The 27,089-nt window shown below is 45.3% G+C and overlaps 1 protein-coding gene across 1 annotated transcript in view; it reads right to left on the bottom strand.

Moving 5' to 3' along the window:
• LOC137524974 (FAST kinase domain-containing protein 1, mitochondrial-like) overlaps window positions 1-27,089 on the bottom strand; it is a 109,081-nt gene that overhangs the window by 21,064 nt on the left and 60,928 nt on the right. Inside the window, exons 11-12 of the mRNA XM_068245565.1 lie at window positions 18,775-18,897; window positions 9,548-9,661 (exon numbers count right to left, since the gene is read on the bottom strand). Of these exons, the coding sequence (XP_068101666.1) occupies window positions 9,548-9,661; window positions 18,775-18,897 (237 nt within the window). The remainder of the gene's footprint in view (window positions 1-9,547; window positions 9,662-18,774; window positions 18,898-27,089) is intronic.

The following is a 27,089-nucleotide window of genomic DNA, read 5'->3' as shown; positions in this document are numbered from 1 at the left end:
ATAGACTTTCAAACAACAAGTCGTTTGTACACATGTACGGACCTAACTGTCGTTTGAACGACAGTCCATCAATCCGCCGAGCGGATCAGTCAAAACTGCTGCTATCAGTCTAACGCTCAAACGTAACACACGTCCATATGTAGTAAAATAGATCGGTTTGAACAAGTCATTCAGAAATATCAGACGTGTGTATGTACCTTTACTGATTAGAGACAGTAAAACATTAAACCTACTTTGTAATGGTTTAAATAGAAAACCATAAAGTAATTTTTAGGAGTAAGAGGATAAATATAATTTATCTCATCAAATTATTTTAAAAATCATGCTTTTTGTTCGCTATTGTCATGTGGTAAGGCAGCTTGCTAAGCAACGTTATCAACCAATCAAACACATATGGTACTAGCCCTGCTAAGAAATTACCTTAAACAGGAACTCAAACCCAGGATTGAACTTCATTCCAAACAGTGGCTAATACCCCTTTTCCCACAGGAAATCTTAAAGTGGATCCGAGATGAACTTTTACTTATTGCATAATTGTGTTCCTTACATATAGTTTATAGGGAATTCCTCAAGCCAAATACTTTTTTTTTTGTTTTTTTTAATACTCTAATTCACCTATAAACTATACAAGCCTCGCCCACAGCTATATATATATATATATATATATATATATATATATATATATATATATATATATATATATATATATATATATATATATATATATATATATATATATATATATATATATATATATATATATATATATATATATATAGTACAGCGCTGCGTAATATGTCGGCGCTATATAAATACTAAATAATAATAAATAATAAGGTTTCGCTGCAGAAAAGTTCAAATTATCATTACTTCTGTTAATTATTTCAGCTTCAAAGGCGGAGTGTGGATTCTAAACTGAAACCGTGACAGTCTGATGCAATTTTAAAAATTAAGTTTTAAAGCTAAAAATATAAATATGAGACTTTTCCATACTACTAATGTTCTATTTATCATCTATAATACACATACATAAAATCTGTAATAAACAATAGGGCGAACTGCCCAATGCACACCGGTTTTATTTACACTAAACCACCAAAGAATTGCACGAACATGATATGTTATTAGACTGGCAGCATATTGTTCAAGTTGCCCAAACAGAGTCTGATTTATACTTCTTCCATCGGCCGATTGTCTGGGGGTGCCCTTTTCCACCACACAATAGGGGAGCACAGGGGGCGTGGTCGGCGCGCGCTGATGGTGGCTGTTTGAGTTCGGCGCTCCCTGCTGCAGCGACTTCCAAAGCATGCCCACAAACCGAAAAACCTTGCCTACCTCGGGGGAGAGGAGATGGAGACCTCCGGCGACCCCGACAAGCGTAAGAGGCTCCCACAGAAGATCCCCTCCATGTTCGAGCGGCGGCTGGGCAGGCCGCATGGTGGAGTTGGCTCTCCCTCTTCAATCGCGGCCGCTGCTACGTGGAAGTCCGCGTTGCCGATACGCATACCTGCTTCTCCTATACGTAATTCGGTCTCAGCTACTACCCTCTTTCCCCGAAATTAAGACATCCTCTGAAAGTAAGCCCTAGTAGGAATTTTGAGCATACTTGAAATATAAGCCCTACCCTGATAGTAAGCCCTAGTGGCAGTAAGATGTAAAAATATGGAAATTTGTGTTATTACTGATGAAACAAGATTGTGACCTGCGAAACGCGTTGCACCTTGGAGATTCTAATAAATGTGAATTACAGTAACGTACTTTTTTCTGTTTTTCTACGAGGGAGGTAAGTCCACCAAACTTCCCCCTTTTAAATGGTTTTTAATAGATTTTAACCTTGTTGGCGCCTCTGTATACAAATTGCAACCAATTGAGCAGAATCAGGCTGACAATGATAAGATGAAAATGAAAATCGCCGGTTTGGGAGATTGGAACCGCAGAAGCAATCTTAAGTTCAGGGGCATCAGTGAATCCACTGATAACACACAGCTGAAGGGTTATCTAATTCATTTGGCGAAGGCTGCCCTTCCCCAATTTTCTGATATTGAATACTCGATTGAACGAGCACACAGGCTCCATAAACCAGCCCATCTGTCTGAAAAAGTACAGAGAGACTATTGCGTGCTTTCAGTTTTTCCTTTATCAAAGAAGCTCTGGTTTCATACATGAGACAGCACAAGCGTCTTCCTGATCCCTACAGAGATATCCTCATTTTTTCTGACTTGTCGCTGTATACGATCCTCAAGAGAAGATCACTGGCTCTTTTAACAGCGTTCCTCAGGGAGAATCAGGTGCCATACAAATGGGCTTTGCCCACTAAGCTACTCCTTTCTCATAATGGAAAGATTCACATAATTTCTTTTGTGGAGCATGGTGTATCTCTGCTGAATTGGCTGGGTCTCCACCTGTCTCTTGCTCAGCTAACGGCCTATCAGAAACAACCTCCGAGCAGACTCCCGCACACCTGGCAATCCAATACTTGATTGGCTGCAGACGGAGCCTTCATCTAGTTTTTTTTTTTTGTTTTTTTTTTACAGGGGTTCTTATTGGCATCCGGCTACCCCCCCCCCCCCCCCCGACCCCTTAGTGATTGACTGTGTGCCACAGAGTTCCTGGGTCAGTTTGGTGGTGGTATTAGTAGTATTTGCCCAGAAGACAGGTCATTGTGTTTATTATGTTCAGCTTGTTTTTTTATCCTAATACCTTTATCATATTGTGAACATGCTATCGATATGCTAACGGTGTTCTTATTATGCCTAGGGTTTTCCAATAGTTACCGACAAGGGTATAAGCAAACCAGTCAAAAGAAGGAAAGCATTTTATCACTACCAGAGTCTCAAAGCTTCTGTATTGTTTTTACAGGAAACCCATTTTGTTCACAATAAGGTCCCTACTTTTATGCATAGGGATTACCAGAAGGTTTATCTGTCCTTGTTTACTAAGAAAGCCAGAGACGTAGCTATCATTTTTCATAATACGGTCTCTTTTTCCCTTATTGGCTCTTTTGTAGACCCTGAAGGTAGGGTTTTGGTGTTAAAAGGCACACTGGAGGGTAAGTTGGTTACTTTGGTCATTTGTTACGCCCCGAACGCCTCTAAAGCCCCATCTACACGATACGATTCTTTGTGTGATTCGATTACGATTCTATTTACATTCCGATTAAATTTGACATGTCCGATCGGGATTCGATAAAATTCCATTTGCCATTGTTTAGCAATGGCAAATCGAATTGAATCGAATCGCGATCGGACATGTCGGATTTCATCGAATTGTAAATAGAATCGTGATCTAATCGCACAAAGAATCGTATCGTGTGGATTGGGCTTTAAACTGAATTTTTGAAACAATTGTCACCCTTGCTAGAACAATTTTCCTCACCTCACATGATTATTGCGGGAGACTTTAATGCTGTTGCTAATCCTGGGTTAGAGAGATCTACACAGTCTCCGTTTGCTCAAAGTTTTCCACAACGGCTTACTAGTCTTCTTTCTAGATCACAGGTCATGGATATTTGGAGAGCCCATAATATTGGTTGCAGACAGTATACCTTTTTTTCACACTCTAGGCAATCCTTGATTACATATTTTTGTCTGCTGTGCTTGACTCCAACTCCTCCTCCTCTCACATAGCAACATGCAGCTGGTCTGATCATCATACCTGATCATGTACCTCTTTGCAGGGATTTGGCCTTCCTTATAGTCCTGGTAATTGGAGACTTAATGACTCCTTACTGGCTGATGACTTGGATAGAATGGAAGTGGAGGGTGAGTTGGATGAATATTTCTTCTATAATAACAATAGGGGAGCACAGCTACTCCTTATTTAAACCAGAGCACAAAATCAGTTAGCAGTTACACAGTGTATAGAACAGTGACCATCTGAATATCCCCATAGACTGACACTAACAACCTCAGTCTTAATATTATTGTTGGGTTACATATCTTCTGCAGTGCATTCCAGAGTGATGTTATTATCTTAGGAGCTCACCATCTAATATCTACCATAGTCATAGTCTATACTCCAAAAATAGACTGGCCATACAATGCACAAAGTAGCCCAACCGATAGGTCACTCTCAGATTATCTGACCAGAGAGGGATCTATCTGATCGAATCCCTCAACACACTCTACACAGCTCTTCAATAGAAAACCTGTGTACACTGCATGCTGAGTCCCCAGGTCTCAGGTAAGAACATAAAAGCTCCATACAGATCGTGTCCTGGCCCAGACATGGAGATGTGAACTGGAGTGTTATCAATCTGTACCCACGTTCTTATTCAAGGAATGCTTAAAAGCTTCTAGTACAGACCTGCTTACATTTACCTTCTAAGTACTTGAGCCTACCAACACAGCTTATCTCTACCTCCCTACCAATGCACTGACTGCCACATACTGACAATGGTTTATCAGCTAAGCCTACCCATGCACGGACTACCTGAGAATACCACATACTGACAATGGCTTAGCAGCTGAGCCTACCCATGCACTGACTACCTGAGGATACAGGCCCCCTTGAAAAAGCCGGTAGAGCTGGCGGAAACATGTTGGGTTCATCGGCGTGCTCCATGCACAGGTGATTGCTGCGGTGATCCGCTGGCCTTGCTCACACGCCATCACCACCACCATCCGCCCTCCGACGCAGACCATAGATGTCAGCCACCTCAGTTGTGAGATCACATGCTGTTGGGGATGCAGTGATCTCCAGGGGGCTCTGACGGCAGCGCACAACGCATTGGCCTCTCCCGTACACTATGGTCTTGCTGGCACTCCTTAACTTGTTATCCTGATGGAGGGGTCTGTGCTTGGTTGGGACTCTGCCTGTCAGCCCGATCCACGCCACTCTACACAGAGTCCATTAACTATATGGTCCATCCCCTAGCCGTGAGCTCCAGCAGTGGGTTTAGCGACCGCTACACAAGTCTTGGATACCTACCAGTCGCAGCTGCTTAGCATCCTCCAGGCCCATGGGAGTTGGTATAGTATATCACCATGCTACATTCTTGCCTGCATGCTGTTCATCTATGTCAGCTTGGCTGCTATTAATATTGCTGTTTGAACGCTAATCCTATCTGCTTGTTTGGGGCCATGTATGAGGCTACGCTGAGACAAGTTACCAATTCCATTTAAACCTCCAGTGAGAACTTTCTTAAGCGGCTGCCTACTTATGACTATATGGGATCCCTGATCACATTAGGTGATCCCATGTGGCTGTGGGTGTATGTGTGTGTGCTTGGAGGCGAGCGGCTTGACTACCTGAGACTACCACATACTGGCAATGGCTCATCAATTGAGCCTTAGCCATGCACTGACTACCACATACTGACAACGGCTTATCAGCTAAGCCTAGCCATGCACTGACAATGGCTTATCAGCTGAGACTAGCTATGCACTAACTACCACATACTGACAACGGCTTATCAGCTAAGCCTAGCCATGCACTCACTACCGCATACTGACAATGGCTTATCAGCTGAGCCTAGCCATGCACTGACTACTACATACTAACAATGGCTTATCAGCTGAGCCTAGCCATGCACTGACTACCTGAGACTACCACATACTGAATATGGCTCATTAGCTGAGCCTAGCCATGCACTGACTACCTGAGACTGCCACATACTGACAATGGCTTATCAGCTAAGCCATACACTGACTACCTGAGACTGCCACATACTGACAATGGCTTATTAGCTGAACCTAGCCATGCACTGACTATCATATACGGACAATGGCTTATCAGCTGAGCCTAGCCATGCACTGACTACCTGAGACTGCCACATACTGACAATGGCTTATCAGCTAAGCAATACACTGACTACCTGAGACTGCCACATACTGACAATGGCTTATCAGCTAAGCAATACACTGACTACCTGAGACTGCTACATACTGACAATGGCTTATCAGCTGAGCCTAGCCATGCACTGACTACGTGAGACTACAATATACTGAATATGGCTTATTTGCTGAGCCTACCCATGCACCGACTACGTGAGACTACCACATGCTGAATATGGCTTATCAGCTGAGCCTAGCCCTGCACTGACTACCTGAGACTGCCACATACTGACAATGGCTTATTATTACTATTATTAATTGTATTTATAAAGCGCCAACATATTATGCAGCGCTGGACATAAATAGGGATACACACAGTTCATTGTAACAAGGGGTGACAGACAGAGAGGTACCAAACTGTTCTACAACATAGCACAAGGTTTTACATGCAAACGGTATAAAATGAGTTTTACAGAGACCCAGCAAATCAAGTGCGAGTTAGTCCACATGAAGGGTGTCATTGCTGGGGTAGCAAAATTAAGAAAGACACAAGGAGAAGGGGAGGGGGGGGGGGGTCTGCCAAAGGCTTACAATCTAAAGGGTGGGGGAGGGACACAAAGTAGGGCTGTGGAAAAGGTGGTTGACAGAGAGTTAGAGTGTGGTAGATGTGGGCTAGGCCATTTTAAAGAAATGTGTTTTGAGGGCTTGCTTAAAGGTGTTGAAGGAAGGAGCAAGTCTGAGGGGGAATGGAAGGGAGTTCCATAGGGAGGGGCAAGCTCATGAGAAGTCTTGTAGGCGTGCATGGGATTGAGAACTGCATGGGCAGGTCAGGCGGAGATCATTGGAGGACTGGAGGGGGCGGGCAGGTATATCTGTTGACAAGCTCAGAAATGTAGGTTGGGCAGGTCTTGTGCACAGATTTATAGGTAAGGCACAGAACCTTAAAACTCATCCAGAAGCAGATAGGGAGCCAGTGTAGGGCTTCACAGAGGAGAGAAGTGGAAGCAGAGTGTGGGGGGGAGGAGGGGGGAATGGATGAGTCTAGCTGCTGCATTCATGACTGATTGAAGGGGTGCAATGCATTTCAAGGGGAGACCAGATAGTAGGGCATTGCAGTAGTCAAGACGGGAGAGGATGAGGGCATGGATGAGAAGCTTGGTAGTGTCTGGGGTCAGAATGGGGTGGATTTTGGAGATGTTGCGAAGGTGGAAATTGCAGGCTCTGGTAACATTTTGGATGTGGGGGGTGAAGGAGAGATCAGAGTCTAGGATGATGTCCAGACAGTGGGCCTGGGAGGCAGGGTGGATGGTAATGCTGTTGATAGTGACGTGCATATCTGGGAGGGGGGGTGCAGCACGGGGCGAGAAAATTGGAAGCTCAGTTTTATCCATGTTAACCCTCAGGAACCTAGCTCACATCCAGGAGGAGATGGTTGAGAGGCAGGAGGAGAACTGAGCCTAACCATGCACTGACTACCTGAGAATACCACATACTGACAATGGCTTATCAGCTGAGACTAGCCATGCACTGACTACCTGAGAATACCACGTACTGGCAATGGCTTATCAGCTGAGCCTAGCCATGCACTGACTACCTGAGAATACCACAAACTGACAATGGCTTATCAGCTGAGCCTAGCCATGCACTGACTACGTGAGAATACCACATGCTGCCAATGGCTTATGAGCAGAGCCTAGCCATGCACTGACTACCTGAGAATACCACGTACTGGCAAAGGCTTATCAGCTGAGACTAGCCATGCACTGACTACCTGAGAATACCACATGCTGCCAATGGCTTATCAGCTGAGACTAGCCATGCACTGACTACCTGAGAATACCACGTACTGGCAATGGCTTATCAGCTGAGCCTGACCATGCACTGACTACCTGAGAATACCACATGCTGCCAATGGCTTATCAGCTGAGACTAGCCATGCACTGACTACCTGAGAATACCACATGCTGCCAATGGCTTATCAGCTGAGACTAGCCATGCACTGACTACCTGAGAATACCACATGCTGCCAATGGCTTATCAGCTGAGACTAGCCATGCACTGACTACCTGAGAATACCACATACTGACAATGGCTTAGGAGCTGAGCCTGACCATGCACTGACTACCTGAGAATACCACATACTGACAATGGCTTAGGAGCTGAGCCTGACCATGCACTGACTACCTGAGAATACCACATGCTGCCAATGGCTTATCAGCTGAGACTAGCCATGCACTGACTACCTGAGAATACCACGTACTGGCAATGGCTTATCAGCTGAGCCTAGCCATGCACTGACTACCTGAGAATACCACATGCTGCCAATGGCTTATCAGCTGAGACTAGCCATGCACTGACTACCTGAAAATACCACATGCTGCCAATGGCTTATCAGCTGAGACTAGCCATGCACTGACTACCTGAGAATACCACATACTGACAATGGCTTATCAGCTGAGCCTAGCCATGCACTGACTACCTGAGAATACCACATGCTGCCAATGGCTTATCAGCTGAGACTAGCCATGCACTGACTACCTGAGAATACCACGTACTGGCAATGGCTTATCAGCTGAGCCTAGCCATGCACTGACTACCTGAGAATACCACATGCTGCCAATGGCTTATCAACTGAGACTAGCCATGCACTGACTACCTGAGAATACCACATGCTGCCAATGGCTTATCAGCTGAGACTAGCCATGAACTGACTACCTGAGAATACCACATACTGACAATGGCTTATCAGCTGAGACTAGCCATGCACTGTCTACCTGAGAATACCACATACTGACAATGGCTTATCAGCTGAGCCTAGCCCTGCACTGACTACCTGAGTATACCACATGCTGCCAATGGCTTATCAGCTGAGCCTAGCCATGCACTGACTACCTGAGAATACCACATGCTGCCAATGGCTTATCAACTGAGCCTAGCCCTGCACTGACTACCTGAGTATACCACATGCTGCCAATGGCTTATCAGCTGATACTAGCTATGCACTGACTACCTGAGAATACCACATACTGACAATGGCTTATCCGCTGAGCCTAGCCCTGCACTGACTACCTGAGAGCTGAGACTGTCACATACTGACAATGGTGTATCAGCCAAACCTACCCATGCACTAAATACCTGAGAATACCACATAATAAAACAGATTGCAGAGCCTACCCACTCCAGTTCACCAGGAACTGACTGTAAGTTTCTGTTTATATTAACACTGAGTAAGTGCATAATGCTGGGAATACACGAGTCGATCCGGCGGCTCGATTAGCCGCCAGATCGACTCCCGCCGCGTTCCCGCTCGACCCCGTGGGCGCTCTTCATCTAGCGCTCGTTTTCTTCCCATTGTCTGCCCGCGGGGATCAATCGCAAAATCGATCCGGCGGGGTATCGGACCTGTCGGAAATTATCAATCAAGCCATCAGCGGCTCGATTGATAACAATCTGCCCGTGTATGCCCAGCATAAGACTCTCCACACACTGACCCTGATTGATCCTTACTACACCCAGTTAAACCATGTAAGCGAATCCATATAGTGATGATGGCTATCTCAGTTTTCTCCATGTCCTCGCTGACCAACCATTTGCTATGCTGCTGCTTCCAGCACTAGTTTAAGCACAACTATTGCTCTTTCGTTAATTACCAGCCCACCCTGTACACAACCTACAACACTTGGTGCTAAAAACAACACAGGATATCTGACCAACAAAGTATGAAACAAAGTATGATGAGTGAATGAAAAACTGATGAAAACCCAGCCACTTACCTATGAGATAATGGTATGAAGTACTGGCAAACGATTTTATGTAGTTTGAACCCCCAAGGATTTCCTGTAGCAGCAGGAACATCTGTTGGTATCTCAAGTTTCTCTTCTCTAGTCCTACAGGGAACAGTCCCGTTACACGATTACGAACAGAATGAAAATAATGACAAATCAGCTTAAAGAGGCACTATGGAGAAAAAATAAAAATATGTGCAAACAAACAAATAAGAAATACGTTTTTTTTCCCAGAGTAAAATGAGCCATAAATTACTTTTCTCCTATGTTGCGGTCACTTACAGTAGGTAGTAGAAATCTGACAGAAGCGATGGGTTTTGGACTAGCCCAAATCCTTCATAGGGGATTCTCAGGGATTTATTTCAAAAGCACTTAATGAATGGCAGTTGCTCCGTCCAACTGCCAAAAAACTGTGTAGCAAGCAGGAAAGCTGGCCAGCAACATTGTTTAAATGTTTTTTTAGGGAATATCTTTATAAAGTATAAAAGCCTTGCTGAGAATCCCCTATGAAGAGATGGACTAGTCCAAAACCTGTCACTTCTGTCAGATTTCTACTACCTACTGTAAGTGACAGCAACATAGGAGAAAAATTATATGTGGCTCATTTTAATCTGGAAAAAAAACGTACTTATTTGTCTAGGTTTGCAGATATTTAAAATTTTACAATTTTTCGCCATAGTGCCCTTTTAACTCAAGTGTTTCAGTTCAGCAATTCTACATGCCATCACCCATCTTCCATAGTTAGATGGCATGGGGCTCTTAATATGACAACATTTTCCTTTTCGATCAATACCCTTAAAGCCAGTTTGATGTGCCTTATATTATTCATGGCATTCATAAACTGTCTACACCATACTTCTTTAAAGGGCAACTACCATTAAAAAAAATCATATAATACATTCATATTTGTACCCCGAGTTGGTTTTGGCACTAAAGGGTCAGCGATGATACAGTAAACAGAGATGCAACAAACACATAAAACAGTGGTACAGTAAATACAGTGGTACAGTAAACACAGTACTGTAAAGGTAATATCAAAACTGGAAAAAACAAAACAAAAAACACATTCACTTACCTGGGGCTTCTTCTGCCACTAGCAGTCACTATGTCCCTTGCCAAAGCTCCGCTCTCAGCCGCTGATTCCCGATCCCAGACGGTGCAGAGGCAGACCTCACCAGGTCGTCCTCTACTGCGCCTGTGCCGCTGTTAATTGCATGTAATAAGGAGTGTACTGTGCAGGCGCAGTAGTTCTGAAACTGCGCGGGACACTCCACACCATGTGAAAGTGATTGACAGTGGCTTCACACAAGCATAGTAGAGGACAACAAGGCAAGGTCTGCCTCTGCACCGCCGGGAACCGGGAGCCAGTGGCTGAGAGCGGGGCTGCGGCAAGGGACATAGCAGCTACTAGGGGGTGGAGGAAGCCCTGGGTAGGTAGGTGTCTTTTTTTGTAGCTCGGACATTTCCTTTAAGCACAAAGTAGATAATGCAAGGTTAGGCATAGATAAGAGATATGAAAAAACACCGAGAAGAACCAGGGGGTATCCGCTGCAGTCTATGGATACTTGAATCAGATGTCCCCCTGTCTATCCTCAGAGAGAGAGAGAGAGAGAGAGAGAGAGAGAGAGAACGAGTCCCCATGGCGTTGCGGCAGAACCTGGCCGGTTGGTGTTTCGGCTGGCTGGCCTGGTGGAGAAAGTCTCCTGTGAGCTGGCCTGGTGAACTGGTGACTAGAGGAACCAGACTGTGCCTAAAATTTAGTCCTCGGCCTAATATGGAGCAGTCTGGTTCTGGCACCTGGTGGCAGACAGGACAGCGGAGCATCAAGACGATGCTATGATTTCTTGTTAGCAGCAGCGGCAGCTGTGAGCTGATCAGCTGCCGGACAGAGCCGGGGCTCACGTGACTGCGCAGTGACCCTGTGGAAGCCCCTTGGTGTGGTGCAGCAGATTGGGCAACAAATAATATGTTTTAATATAATATACATTATGTATGTACTTTGCATCCAGACCTTGTTTCCCCCCTCATGGACCAGCAGTTTTGACAATTTAGCTATGTCCCTATTTAATCAGCAATAACGTTATCCCTACTTATGACACCTAAAAGAAATGTACAGTATATTGTTTTTTTCAAGACTAACTAGGCTTTCATTGTATGGTATTTTCCACATCCGCACAATTTTGTTTACAATGCATTTTAATAGGAAAAAAAAGAGAAAAAAAAATAGAACACATTTCTCAGTTTTACCAATTCCAGTTTAAAAATAAAAAAGCGTTATTGTAGATAAAAAACACATTTTGTTTGGCTATTTCTACTATTTATCACAAAACTCAAATTACGTTCCTGTCACAATTTATGGTGAGTAGATTTGATTCTAAATAATGCTACCGTGTGTATTTTTCACAATGAACTGATAAAATTAAAGTATTTTTAATGGTAAAAATCAATCTTATTGGCTCAGGGAACATATATTTGCTTTCACCTATCAGTGGCTGCAGCAGGTGGTGCCGGAGGTTTTGCACAAGAGCAAGCCCAATCGTGCACAGCTGTGCTTCGGCTACACAACTTATAAAATCACAGAGGACGTAGATATGCTGTAGTGGTGGAGAAAGGGGTTAATATACATACAATATATTAGAAATGTACTGTAAATTGCACTATAAATTGTTTTTTATCCTATGTCGCCGTCACAGTAGGCAGTGAAAATCAGACAAATCGTTCAGGTTTTGGACTAGTCCATCATCTCCTTATGGATGATTCTCAGATATTTATTTATTTACAAAAGTACTTGCTGAACTGCAGTTGCTCAGAGTCCAACTGCCAAAGTTGTGTGCAAACGAAAAGGGAAGCTGGCCGTCATCTTTGTATAAATCCTTTCCAGTGAGTGGTTTTGTAATGAATAGTGGCAATACTGGGACTCTGCTATGAGGAGATGGAACAGTCCAAAATCTGTCAGATCTGTCAGCTTTTTACTACCTACTGTTACTGACAGCAATATAGAAAAAAAAAAGTAATTTATAATGCAGTTTTTATTTACAGTAGCAGTAAAAATATGTGAACCCTTTGGAATTATATGGATTTCTGCACAAATTGGTCATACAATATGATCTGATCTTCATCTAAGTCACAACAATAGACACTCACAGTCTGCTTAAACTAATATCCCCACTTATGACACCTAAATGGTCTATATATCGTTTTATTCAAGACAAACTAGACTTTCATTGGAGGGTATTTTGTCCCAAGAAAAAAAAAAAGGTTTTCTACAGATTTTATATGAAAAATGCATTATATCTTAGTTTTTACCAATTCCATTTTAACCTCTTGAAGACCAGAGATTTATACCTCCCTAGTGACCAGGCGATTTTTTTACAATTCAGCACTTCGCAACTTTAGTTTATTGCTTGGCCATACAACTTACCACCCTAATTCATTTTACCACCTCCTCTTCTCACCAATAGAGCTTTCTGTTGGTGGTATCTGATTGCCCTACACTAAGATACATACACTACGCTATGCATACATAGACATATGTCTATGATAGGAATTAGATTGTGAGCCACTCCTGACAAGGCTGTCCTTTGTACAGCGCTGCACTAGATTGCAGTGCTGTACACATATATTTTATCTTTGTTTTCTTAATAACAGCCTGCCAGCTCTGATCGCGGCTGGCAGGCTGATCACGGATCCCTGCTTTGTTTACCCGCAGGGAATGCACACTTAAATCAGGGAGCGAGTGCTCATTCGCTGATAATCTCGCAAGATGCGAGCCAACACCAATTGGCGTTAGCTGGACACCAGAGAGCCACACTCCTACCGCCGATTACTGTGAGGCGGTTCGGAGGAGATTACAAATAAAATGTGCTACTGTAGATAAAAACCATAATTATTATTTGGCTATTTCTACCGTTTATTACAAAACTGGTTATGTTATGGTCACAATTTATGGTGATATTTGTGTACTTTTCACTTTAAAATGAGGAATTAATAAAAAAGTATTTTCAATGGTAAAAATTAGGGAGAAAAGGTTAGAGACGTTAATAAAATTTTATATTATGTAGAAAGTGTGGTCTTAAAACTGGGAATGGTTAAACAGTATATTTTTTTTATATAGGGACATGTAATAATGGAGATGCAGTTAAACCTATATGACCCCTGGTCCTTTGCCCTTAAAATGATTTCTTTGGTAGCCTAGTGGCATCCCCATATGTTCCCCTGGTAGGGTCAGTCAAAAATCTCCAACACCAGAGATTTCAAAGTGCACCCCCTCCCTCCCCCCCAGTATAGGCAGCAGACATTCCCCAGTATTAGAACCCCCCCAGTAGAAGATAGCCAGAGGTGCCCCCCACATAGGTAGCCAGATGTGCTCCCACCACTATGTACACCCCAGGTATAAGGAGCCATATATGCCCCCTGTATTCGGCTCTCTATAGGCAGCTAGACCTGCCACCTGTGTTAGTTCCCCCTCCCAGCATAGACAGATGTGTCCCCAGCATCCCCCCCCCTCCAGTATAGCCTGATGTGTCCCCTGTATTTGCCCTGAGTATAGACAGATGTGCATTCAGGATTATCAGCCCACCCATTACAGCCAGATGTGCCCCCAGGATGAGCACCCTCCATTATATCCAGATGTGTCCCCAGGAAAAGTTCCCCCATTATAGCCAGACGTGTCTGCAGGATTAGCATCCCCCATTATAGTCAGATATTCCCCCAGTAATAAGTTCTCCCCTCCAGGATTACCAGATGAGCCCCCATTATTAGATCCCTGCCCCAGATATCCAGATTTTCCCCCAGTAAGTTCACACCACCCCTCCTCTCAGATGTCCTCTTCCCCCCCCCCCCCCCCCTAGTATGTATAGCCAGATGTGCCCACACTAACCAGGCAGCCCCCTCCATGCCCAACAAGAAGCCTGTCTCTTCTCTCTTGGTTCCGGCGTCCATCCTGCAGCCAGAGCCTCCACGCACAGCTCTTCACTCAGCCCTGTACTGTCGAATACCCGAGTCCCTGCTTGACGACTCACCAGCGTGGCCTTTATAAATTTTGTGCAACTAGAGAAGAGCAAGATAACGTGCGGCGCTCAAAGTGATGGAAAGCTCTCACTATATAGGTCTGTTGGAGGAACCTCCTCTGTGGATGTGCTCCACTAAAAATACAGCATTACAGTATGGTAGAAAGGCTTCGTCCATTGGTCAGCAAAAGTTCCAGGATATGGGCACCAACCACCGCAGAGTGCAGCTTTATTGTGCAACTTGCATAGGTCACCGAACAGTCCATCTAGTGCCCCCCGCACCCACCTCCACTTCAACGTCTAGCACATGTAAGAAGCTATACACCGATTTACATGTTTCGAGTCTGTGTTTAGAACATTTGACCTATGCAAGTGGCACAATAAAGGTGCACTTGGCAGTGGTTGGTGCCCGTGTCCTGTAATTCTTGCCTGCCCAATAACCAATAGATATTATATATGTATCTATAGAAGACCTGGTCAGTCATGCATGTGCTCTTCTACAGAGGGAGAGAGCAGATATGATCAAGCTTTGATTTCAGTGATGTCTCCAGAGCCCTGCTAGTCTCAGCTACCGCCCAGCTCTGATCACCAATTACAGTCGGCGGCGGATTTGCCTTCCTCCACACTTGATACAGTGCGCAGCGGTTGTGTCATTGTGGCCAGCCTCTGTCACTCACACCATCTCTGCTCTCCCCTCAGCTCCTGCCTATCAGTGATGTAGAGGGGCGGGCAGAGCTTGGTAACAGAAGATACAAGCACCGCAGAACCTTCAAAAGAGTCTATAGACGTATAGAGATGTATATGGAGCTTGCTCGGTTCCCTCTCATGAATCCCCAATCTGACTGACTACTGCAGAGGTCGGGGCTCTCCTCCTCAAGCCAGTCATCACATCCCACTGCAAATTTCTCCAGCCTCATCTCCAGTCTTGCAGTTCAGTGATCTGAGCAAATAGAGAAGAGTGTGGAGCAGAGTTCATGCAGGGGAAATCAATGACAGCATTGCAGGGCAGATGGTTATCAGTTTTCTCTGATGGCTCCCCCAGCAACGAAATCCCTAGTAAGGTGGTGATAGACAGCTGCGGTTTGTGTGCTGTCGAGTGCTGTGCCTGTTGTAGAGTCACCTCTATTGCATGCCCTCCTTTGGATGCACTTTGTTTACTGGGAGGAGAGGAGACAGACATCTTTACAGCTACAATTGCTGTCTTTTCCCCACTGTACTGCCGGGGAGATGTTACATTGCTATAAATCAGTCTGCAGACCTCCTGTAGTGTGCTGAGCAAGTTACACGAGCTGTACTTGTATACAATGTGTAACATTCATATTTAGAAGGTTGCACTGCTTGCAATCCTTTCCTCTGTCACTCACACATTGGCCTGGTTTCATAAAAGGCTGTGCAGTAAAAAAAATCTGGACATTAAAATACTGCATTTGGTATTTCAGACTTTTGTGTGCCAATTCATAAAAATGTTCACAGGTGCGGTAGAAGTTCGGTAATAGTGATGCTCAACTCCGACTCGGATGAAATCCGGATAGTTGTTATTCGGATTTCATCAGGTTAAATTCAAATCACCTGTGCAGGGTGGGCGGGGGGGGGGGGGGAGGGGAGGGGTTAATATTACTTATCTCACGCCTTTTTAGGTCCGTCCCTCGGCGCCTCCCACGATGTGGTCCATGCGGAGGTCACATGACTACAAACACTTCCTCCTTCAACCCGGAAGGAGGAAGTGTTTGTAATCACGTGACCGCCGCGTCAACCACATTGTGGGAGGTGCCGAGGGATGAACCTAAGAAGACGTCAGATAGGTAAGATTAACCCCCCTCCCCCGCCCACCCCGCACAGGTGATTTGAATTTAACCTGATGAAATCCAGATAACAACTATCCGGATTTCATCAGAGTCAGAGTTGAGCATCACTATTCGGTAATTTCCTGAAACCCATTGACAAAAACCTGTTCGGTAACAGCAGAAGAGTGTCTCTGTTGATACCAGCTGTTCCGTGCAGTGAAGGCATTACAGTAGTAAGAGGCATCCAGATATCCTTTTAGATGTATGTTTTTTATACTGCCTGCGCCAGCCCAAAATCTGTCTTTTTTAACATTTAAAGGGATTCTGAAGTGAAAATAAACTTATGATATAATGGTCTGTATGTGTAGTACAGATAAGAAATAAAACCTAAGCAGCAGAGATACGAGTCTAATATAGTTTCCAGTACAGGAAGAGTTAACCTCCTTAGCATTATGCCCGACACTGTGTCGGGCATACCGCTCGCTGGCCCCAGGAGTCCCCCAGTATACATTTTGCATGCCAGTAAAAGCTTTAGCTAGCAGTGGGCTAGCTAGTACAGTTGGCCAGCACCCCCCGAATTTATACTGGGGGACTCTAGGCTGCAAAACCTCCTGAGCGGCGTAACTCTCAGGAGGTTAAGAAACTCCAGGTGTTATTTGTGCAAAAGAGCTGATCTCTCTGACTTTCAAAGCCGCAGATCTCTGTCTTCTGAAGCTTATTATCTCAAGTGTCTGTCACTGTATTTTGTTGTTTTTTTCTGCAGAAGAAAGTTCAAAAGTTCACTAGCCTGCTCTGTGAGCAGCGCTGTACAAGCATTTGCGTTTTTTAAAAATTGTTTTATAGCCTGCCAGCTCCGATTGAGGCTGGCAGGCTGTTTACGGAACGGATGCGCTCGCATCTGTGTGCACGATCCCCGCTAATCTCTGCCCCAGGACTTGATGCAGTTAGCTGTCGGAGTGGTTAATTGCGGTGATAGAGTGGTTAATTGTCATAGTTTAGAAGAACTCCAGGAGACATTACACATGCCATGCTTAGGTGATTTCCCCACTAGCGCCTCCGCATCTTCAAACAGGAACCTGATGGGTTTAACGGCCAAACGGGAATCCTTTTTTTTTCTGATCTCTCTGCTTGCTACCTGGGGGGGGGCGTACAAAAACTGGAACCTCCCAAGAAGCCTGCACAACCTATCAAAATCCCTTCATGGGGACTTGCAAAAGACAGGGGCTGTTTCTATTGGCTTCTGCTCCTGTTTTTCATAGATTATCCTTCTCTGCTTGTGTGAGTCATGGCTTCCCACAGTCTCCACTCTAATGTCGCCACAGCAGAGGTGTCGGTAAAATTTCTGGACACTACTGCATGTTGTAGTCTTTATGAATTGACATTTACTGGCATTTGTTGAGGTATTTACTGCACAAGTTGGTAATTTACCTCACTGCTCAGTAATTTTAGCTTTTCATGTGGTAACAGCCTTTATGAATTTACATTTTCCTAAGTGCTCGGTAAAGTCAACTGGTTTCTGCCTTACCGTATGTGGTAATGCTTTATGAATAGAGTCCATTGCTTTTCTCCTCCCTCTCTCTGTTTTCCACACTCATATACATTTTTTTCCTCTGCATTTGGTCTGTCTCACTCACTCTCCCTTACACATTATCCTCTGTCTCTCAAAGGAGTTTGTATGTTCTCCCCGTGTCTGCATGGGTTTCCTCCGGGCACTCTGGTTTCCTCCCACATCCCAAAATCATACCGATATGGCCTTAAACTACGATACATACACTACGCAATACATGCGTACACATAGGACTGTGGTAGGGATTAGATTGTGAGCTCCTCTGAGGGACAGTTAGTGACAAAACAATATATACTCTGTACAGCTCTGCGGAAGATGTTGGCGCTATATAAATACTATATAATAAAAATAATAATAATAACACACTTTCTCCCTCTTTCTTCCCCTCTCCGTAGTGTATGCTGTTTAGCACAGACAAACAACAAGCATGTGTACATCAGGTTTACTACCACATGTGGGCTAAAACTATTGCAAGACTTTTTTTTTTGGATGACATAACTGAAACGTCTGTGGGCATGTGTGGCTTTGGGCCTAAACTAGATACCCAGTCTAAGTCCCTGTCTAGTCTTAATCCAGCTTTGGTAACACTTATCTGAATGCCCACCCCAATAGCATCACCCCCCTACTCCCATCAGTAGCACCCAGCATGATCCTCCTTACCCATGAGATTACTTTCCCACCTGGCTACTTTTTCATGCCACCCGGCTGGAAAAAAATTCTGGGAAGAACACTGGATTTAATATCCATATAGAAGTCGGCTGCATTGAGTCACTGTTTAAGTGGTTGATGGAGGCAGGTAGGCACAGAATAAAGGTTACATGAAAGCTGCATAGGAAACAGACTTTTCCTACTCACCTCTGGGTCGCCTCTGTGAATAGTCTTCATGAAACCAGGGAATGCCATATTCTGGACGCTCTATGCAGACGGCGCGATTCAGTTTCAGAAGACTATAACGCAATGGCTCCTTAAGGTCATAAACTGAAAAACAACATAAGCTGTGAAGGAATGTACCTCTCATACAGACAGCATTATTTATTAAAGGACACCTGAAGCGACACATAACATGATCAGATACGCGTGTATGTGCAGTCCCAATTGTACTTAGAAGTAGGCTTCTGAACTGCAGTCCATAGGAACTACAGCACTTTGCTTACCGCCAAATGTGCTTTAAAAATACTAGCTGGTTTAAGTTTTGGTAAAGCTGGATGCTTAAAGAGAATCTGTATTGTTAAAATCGCACAAAAGTAAACATACCAGTGCGTTAGGGGACATCTCCTATTACCCTCTGACACAATTTCGCCGCTCCTCGCCGCATTAAAAGTGGTTAAAAACAGTTTTAAAAAGTTTGTTTATAAACAAACAAAATGGCCACCAAAACAGGAAGTAGGTTGATGTACAGTATGTCCACACATAGAAAATACATCCATACACAAGCAGGCTGTATACAGCCTTCCTTTTGAATCTCAAGAGATCATTTGTGTGTTTCTTTCCCCCTGTTCTCATGCACTGAAGTTTCAGGCTGCTTGTTTCTTCCTGCAAACAGTTTTGCCCTTGTCTGTAATTCTTCAGTATGTGAAAGCCCAGCCAGCTAAGAGGACGATTTATCCAGCTTGTAAAAGATAAGAGAGAAGAGAGAAGCTGCTCTAATCCTAAATAACACACAGGCAGTGTGCTCAGAGGGGCCTGGAAGGAGGAGTTCATAGCAGAACCACAACACTGAAGAACTTGGCAGCCTTCCAGACACAGGCTGACAAGTCTGACAAGAGAGAGATAAGTTGATTTATTACAGAGATGGTGATAGTAGAACGTGCTGCAGTAAGCCAGAACACATTAGAATAGCTTTTTGAACTTGTAGGATGATAAAAAACAGGATGCAATTTTTGTTTCGGAGTCTCTTTAAGACACTTACTGGCAGCATGATTGTATACAGAATCTCTGCATTTCATATATGGATCAGGAACCATATCAAATACTTTTTGTTTGCTGTTAAATTGTATCTGTAGGGAAAAGGGAGGCCCAAACTTGTACTCGCCTGCATAGAAGGAAGGTTCTGGATAGTCTAAAGCAGAGGTTTTCAACCAGGGTTCTGTGAGAAACCCTCCGGGGTTCCGCTGTGTTTTGCTACTTCTGGGGGACAGATTGGTCCTGCTTTCTCCTTCTGTGGGACAGAATAGTCCCACTGATGCGACCGGCGGATTGATTCAATCATCACGCCGCTCTCTTATAGGGCAGTTTTGGCGACCTTCAGTGATGAGGCAGAGAAGCGTGGTAGACACGTACAGGACAGCCATCGGGGGGGGGGGGGAACTGACACTGCAGTGAGGGGCCCAGGGTTTCTAGGGGCCCTGCCCTGCCCCCCCCCTCCCCCCAAAGCGCTGGAAGGGCCACCTGTGCTGGCTGCGGGCCTGCGGCTCACTAACCAGCACACCGCGTTCCAGCACTGAGAGAAGAGTGACATCAGCGCTTGAACATGGGGAGCATATGAGTGAGCCCGCTACTATACTATACTGGGGAACCTATGCCTGGATACCTATACTGTTTGGAAGCGCTGCCATTTCCTTCTGCTGGATACCTATACTGGGGGCACCAGAAAGAAAAGAGGGGGACAAAAGAGAACGGATAAAGGATAAGAACGGACCTACAAGTCCCTATCATTTGTTAACTGGGGACTACCTGTATTTTGCTAGTATTTGGCTCCACCCACAACATACCATGGCCACGCCCACTTTTTGCAGCATCATACCAATACTCTTCAGTGTTGGAGCCATGAACATTTTCCGCTGCAGCGCACTTCACCCACGGACACGGGGTAGCTAGTGGGTGGACACAGCAACCAGTGGGTGGGCCAAGGGAGGGGGGCCCAGGCTTGATTATGTGTGAGGGGCCCCAAAATTTTTGATGGCGGCCCTGCACGCGAACATGAAGAAGGAGACGGCGACGGCTGAGGAGATGGATCGAGGCAGTTACCGGGTGAGTATGCGATATGAACAAAGGCGCCAGAAGAGTAAAAGCAATCCTTAAAATAGTTAAAAAATGCTTGGAAGGCAGCGGTGGACACACCTCCTATAAGCAGACACTAGAAAAACTGTCATTAGCTAAACAAAGGATTTATTGGCATACTTCACGACAAGTTGCAACGCGTTTCGCAGGCTTAACCCCGCCCCCTCAGGCAATAAAAATGGGGGAGCATACAACAGTTTAAGGTATAGTAAACGCCAGGCGCCTCTGTAATAAATCGTTTGTTTAATTAATGACAGTTTCTAGTGTCTGCTTATAGGAGGTAAGTCCACCACTGCCTTCCAAGCATTTTTTAACTATTTTAATTTTTACTCTTCTGGCGCCTCGGTTCATCTCGCAACTTTACATCCACCCTTGGTGGAGGGGGATCCCCCCTTTTCCTATCTACAGAGAGTGACTTCTTAATCCTGAGTGAGGACAGGTTAAACTCCTCACCTGCATATACAGTGGTTGCCTTGGAGGTAACCCGTGTTTGTGAGTATAACAATGTTGTACTCTCATTTTTCCACATTCCAGTACATACTACACTATATTGGGCTCTCGGTGTGTCCCTTTCTTCTGCAGCGGGTGAGTATGTTTGGGGTGTCACTCAGCATGCACTGTAGTACTGCACGCAATTCCGGGGACCTGTTCTTACTTTTCCCACACGCTGACACTCGGAGACTGGAAGCCCCTATTCCTGCCTACATATACTGGAAACATCTATGCCTGGTTACCTATATTGGGGGTGATTGGCACATTGTATACGGGGGTGATTAATGCATTTATTATGTGAGAGGATTACTGCATTTGCTATGGTAGTAGATTTGGTGCAATTTCTATGTGGGATGATTGCCGATGTTTCTCAGCATCATTTTCATGCAGGGGTTCCCTGAGATTTGAAAAAATTTTTTAAGGGTTCCTCGGCCCAAAAAACGTTGAGAAAGGCTAATCTAGAGGCTTCCGCCGTCATGCTCCACTGGGGCATTATAGCTCGGTCCCCTCCACAAAGCTGCCGACAACCCCTTATAACACCTTGCGTATGTTCAGTAGAGATGTGGCGAACATCTCCAAATCCCTGGGGCTTTTACTACTTCCGGGCCGCACTGACCCGGAGTAGTACGCCTTCGCTGCCCCGCGTAGCGCGTCCTAGATTGCGCTCCTGTTGCCGGGCACTTTCTGCGCGTGTGCTTGACGTCATGAACGACATCACGCGCAGAGAGTGCCCGGCAACAGGAGCGCGATCTAGGACGCGCGCCGCCGGGTAGCGCAGGCATACTACTCCGGGTCAGTGCGACCCGGAAGTAGTAAAAGCCCCAGAGATTTTCGCCGGGCGAACAGTTCGCCACATCTCTAATGTTCAGTTGCACGGACCCAATCGGGTTCGCCTTTTTCTGCTGAAGCCTAAGCAGGTACGTGCCACTGTGCATGCAGGAGCCATCTGCACTTGCACAGTAGCACAGACCCGACCAGGCTCGGCTTTTTCTGCCAAAGCCCAGCGAGGCTGAGCTACAGCGCAGGAACAGTGCAGCTGTGCACCCACGAGCTTCAGGGGTCTCAGCGTTGAAGCCAGCCTGGCGGTGAGGGTTGGGAGACTTCCCTCTCTTGAAGTATTGAAAATGCTGGAATGCAAACCTCGAAGGTTTGCTTTAAAGTACAACTGAAATAAGGATATGGAGGCTGCCATATTTCTTTTCTTTTAAGCAATGCAAGTTGCCTGGCTATCCTGCTGATTCTCTGCCTCTATTAATTTTACATAGACCCTGAACAAGAAGGCAGCAGATCAGGTGTTTCTGACTGGGCTGCCAGGCAACTGGTATTGCTTCTCACTTCAGTTGTCCTTTAACAATACAGTACATCAGGAAACAGCTCTTTTGGTGGTTCAAAGGAACATAAATGTATCAATACATTGGAAGAGGTTTGGACAAATGTTAGGCATTATTTTCGAGATAAGACAGAGGGACATCTTTTAGACACACCTGCCCCTTAACCACTTGAGGACCTAGGGCTTTACCCCCCTTAAGGACCGGCCACTTTTTTTCCATTCAGACCACTGCAGCTTTCACGGTTTATTGCTCGCTCATACAACCTACCACCTAAATGGATTTTGGCTCCTTTTCTTGTCACTAATAAAGCTTTCTTTTGGTGCTATTTGATTGCTCCTGCGATTTTTACTTTTTATTATATTCATCAAAAAAGACATGGAATTTTGGCAAAAAAAATGATTTTTTTTAACTTTCTGTGCTGACATTTTTCAAATAAAGTAAAATTTCTGTATACATGCAGCGCGAAAAATGTGGACAAACATGTTTTTGATTAAAAAAAAACCCATTCAGTGTATATTTATTGGTTTGGGTAAAAGTTATAGCATTTACAAACTATGGTGCAAAAAGTGAATTTTCCCATTTTCAAGCATCTATGACTTTTCTGACCACCTGACGTTTCATGAGGGGCTACAATTCTAGGATAGTATAAATACCCCCCAAATGACCCCATTTTGGAAAGAAGACATCCCAAAGTATTCACTGAGAGGCATAGTGAGTTCATAGAAGATATTAATTTTTGTCACAAGTAAGCGGAAAATGACACTTTGTGACAAAAAAAAAAAAAAAAGTTTCCATTTCTTCTAACTTGCGGAAAAAAAAATGAAATCTGCCACGGACTCACCATGCCCCTCTCTGAATACCTTGAAGTGTCTACTTTCCAAAATGGGGTCATTTGTGGGGTGTGTTTACTGTCCTCGCATTTTGGGGGGTGCTAATTTGTAAGCACCCCTGTAAAGCCTAAAGGTGCTCATTGGACTTTGGGCCCCTTAGCGCAGTTAGGCTGCAAAAAAGTGCCACACATGTGGTATTGCCGTACTCAGGAGAAGTAGTATAATGTGTTTTGGGGTGTATTTTTACACATACCGATGCTGGGTGGGAGAAATATCTCTGTAAATGACAATTTTTTTTAATTTTTTTTTACACACAATTGTCCATTTACTGAGATCTTTCTCCCACTCAGCATGGGTATGTGTAAAAATACACCCCAAAACACATTATACTACTTATCCTGAGTACGGCGATACCACATGTGTGGCACTTTTTTGCACCCTAACTGCGCTAAGGGGCCCAAAGTCCAATGAGTACCTTTAGGATTTCACAGGTCATTTTTGTTTCAAGACTACTCCTGACGGTTTAGGGCCCCTAAAATGCCAGGGCAGTATAGGAACCCCACTAATGACCCCATTTTAGAAAGAAGACACCCCAAGGTATTCCATTAGGAGTATGGTGAGTTCATAGAAGATTTCTCCCACCCAGCATGGGTATGTGTAAAAATACACCCCAAAACACATTATACTACTTCTCCTGAGTACGGCGATACCACATGTGACACTTTTTTGCAGCCTAGGTGCGCTAAGGGGTCCAACGTCCTAATCACAGGTCATTTTGAGGCATTTGTTTTCTAGACTACTCCTCACGGTTTAGGGCCCCTAAAATGCCAGGGCAGTATAGGAACCCCCCAAGTGACCCCATTTTAGAAAGAAGACACCCCAAGGTATTCCGTTAGGTGTATGGCGAGTTCATAGAAGATTTTATTTTTTGTCACAAGTTAGTGAAAAATGACACTTTGTGAAAAAAAAAACAAAAATCAATTTCCGCTAACTTTTGACAAAAAATAAAATCTTCTATGAACTCGTCATACACCTAACAGAATACATTGGGGTGTCTTTTTTCTAAAATGGGGTCAGTTTGTGGGGTTCCTATACCGCCCTGGCATTTTACGGGCCCAAAACCGTGAGTAGTCTGGAAACCAAATGTCTAAAAATGACTGTTCAGGGGTATAAGCATCTGCAAATTTTGATGACCGGTGGTCTATGAGGGGGCGAATTTTGTGGAATCGGTCATATGCAGGGTGGCCTTTTAGATGACAGGTTGTATTGGGCCTGATCTGATGGATAGGAGTGCTAGGGGGGTGACAGGAGGTGATTGATGGGTGTCTCAGGGGGTGGTTAGAGGGGAAAATAGATGCAATCAATGCACTGGGGAGGTGATCGGAAGGGGGTCTGAGGGGGATCTGAGGGTTTGGCCGAGTGATCAGGAGCCCACACGGGGCAAATTAGTGTCTGATCTGATGGGTAGGTGTGCTAGGGGGTGACAGGAGGTGATTGATGGGTGTCTCAAGGTGTGATTAGAGGGGGGGAATAGATGCAAGCAATGCACTGGCGAGGTGATCAGGGCTGGGGCCTGAGGGTATTCTGAGGGTGTGGGCGGGTGATTGAGTGCCCTAGGGGCAGATAGGGGTCTAATCTGATAGGTAGCAGTGACAGGGGGTGATTGATGGGTAATTAGTGGGTTGTTTAGGGTAGAGAACAGATATAAACACTGCACTTGGGAGGTGATCTGACGTCGGATCTGCGGGCGAACTATTGGTGTGGGTGGGTGATCAGATTGCCCGCAAGGGGCAGGTTAGGGGCTGATTGATGGGTGGCAGTGCCAGGGGTGATTGATGGGTGGCAGTGACAGGGGGTGATTGATGGGTGATTGACAGGTGATCAGTGGGTTATTACAGGGAAGCACAGATGTAAATATTGCACTGGCGAATTGATAAGGGGGGTCTGAGGGCAATCTGAGTGTGTAGGCGGGTGATTGGGTGCCCGCAAGGGGCAGATTAGGGTCTGATCTGATGGGTAACAGTGGCAGGTGGTGATAGGGAGTGATTGATGGGTGATTGATTGGTAATTAGTGGGTGTTTAGGGTAGATAACAGATGTGAACACTGCACTTGGGAGGTGATCTGACGTCGGATCTGTGGGCGATCTATTGGTGTGGGTGGGTGATCAGATTGCCCGCAAGGGGCAGGTTAGGGGCTGATTGATAGGTGGCAGTGACAGGGGGTGATTGATGGATGATTGACAGGTGACTGATAGGTGATCAGGGGGATAGATGCATACAGTACATAGGGTGGGGGGTCTGGGGAGAATCTGAGGGGTGGGGGGTGATCAGGAGGGAGTAGGGGGCAGGGGGGGGGGGGGTAAAAGAAAAAATAGCGTTGACAGATAGTGACAGGGAGTGATTGATGGGTTATTAGGGGGGTGATTGGGTGCAAACAGGGGTCTGGGGGGTGGGCAGGGGGGGGGGGCAGAGGGGTGCTGTGGGCGATCTGGGGCAGGGGGGGGGGGAGAAATCGGTGTGCTTGGGTGCGACATAGGGTGGCTGCAGCCTGCCCTGGTGGTCCCTCGGACATTGGGACCACCAGGGCAGGAGGCAGCCTGTATAATACACTTTGTAAACATTACAAAGTGTATTATACACTTTGTATGCGGCGATCGCGGGGTTAACATCCCGCCGGCGCTTCCGTATGGCCGGCGGGATGTTGCGGCGGGTGAGCGGTGACAGGCGCCGGCGGAGGATCGCGTCACGGATGACGCGATCGCTCCGTCCATACTCTTACAAGGACCGCCGCCTCTCATCTATACGGCGGTCCTTGCGGGGTCCACTTCCCGGCCGCCTCTGTGCGTTAGGCGGTCGGGAAGTGGTTAAGTCACGCCCCTTGTCACACCCCCGATACACCCCTACGATTGCAGTGGTGCCGGAATGAAGATATGCTGCCACAGTAAACGCACACATTGCACCGTAATCTGAGGAAAACAGCCATCAGTCACATTGTATCAGTAGTGAATACATTTGACTGAAAATGAATGGCCGTCTCTCCAAAAGTAATATGCCATCTTTAACTTTTACTGGCTCTGAGCATCAACTTCCCTCAAAGTTATCGATATTGTGGCAGAAATCTAGGGCAGTTCTGCTGCAGCATTTTTTTTTTTTTTTTTTTTTTATTTTTTTTTAAGGTGATGAACGCTACTCCCTTTCACTACAATAGACCAGACCAGCAGACATAGGCCTCAATTCACGAAGATCATGCTGGTGAAAATAAGGCAAGAGAAAACTTATCTCCACACATCAAACGGTATTCCCAGTGTTAATTCCCTAAAGAAGCTTGCTTTATTAAGGTGTAACGATAAGTTTTCACAGTGAGAGAGTTATCTAATCATTTCTGTCCTTAAGTTATCACCTCTGTAGTTATTTTCACATGCAGTATATAGGAAGGGGAGGAGCAGGCGCAGGATGTAGCTCCATCCCTGCAGTCTTCTCTGCTAGGACGATTACAGAAGGAGAGAGTCAAAGAGAG

This window comes from Hyperolius riggenbachi, chromosome 7, assembly GCF_040937935.1.
Source record: "Hyperolius riggenbachi isolate aHypRig1 chromosome 7, aHypRig1.pri, whole genome shotgun sequence".
Classification (NCBI taxonomy): domain Eukaryota; kingdom Metazoa; phylum Chordata; class Amphibia; order Anura; family Hyperoliidae; genus Hyperolius; species Hyperolius riggenbachi.
This window is presented reverse-complemented; position numbering and strand designations above follow the sequence as displayed.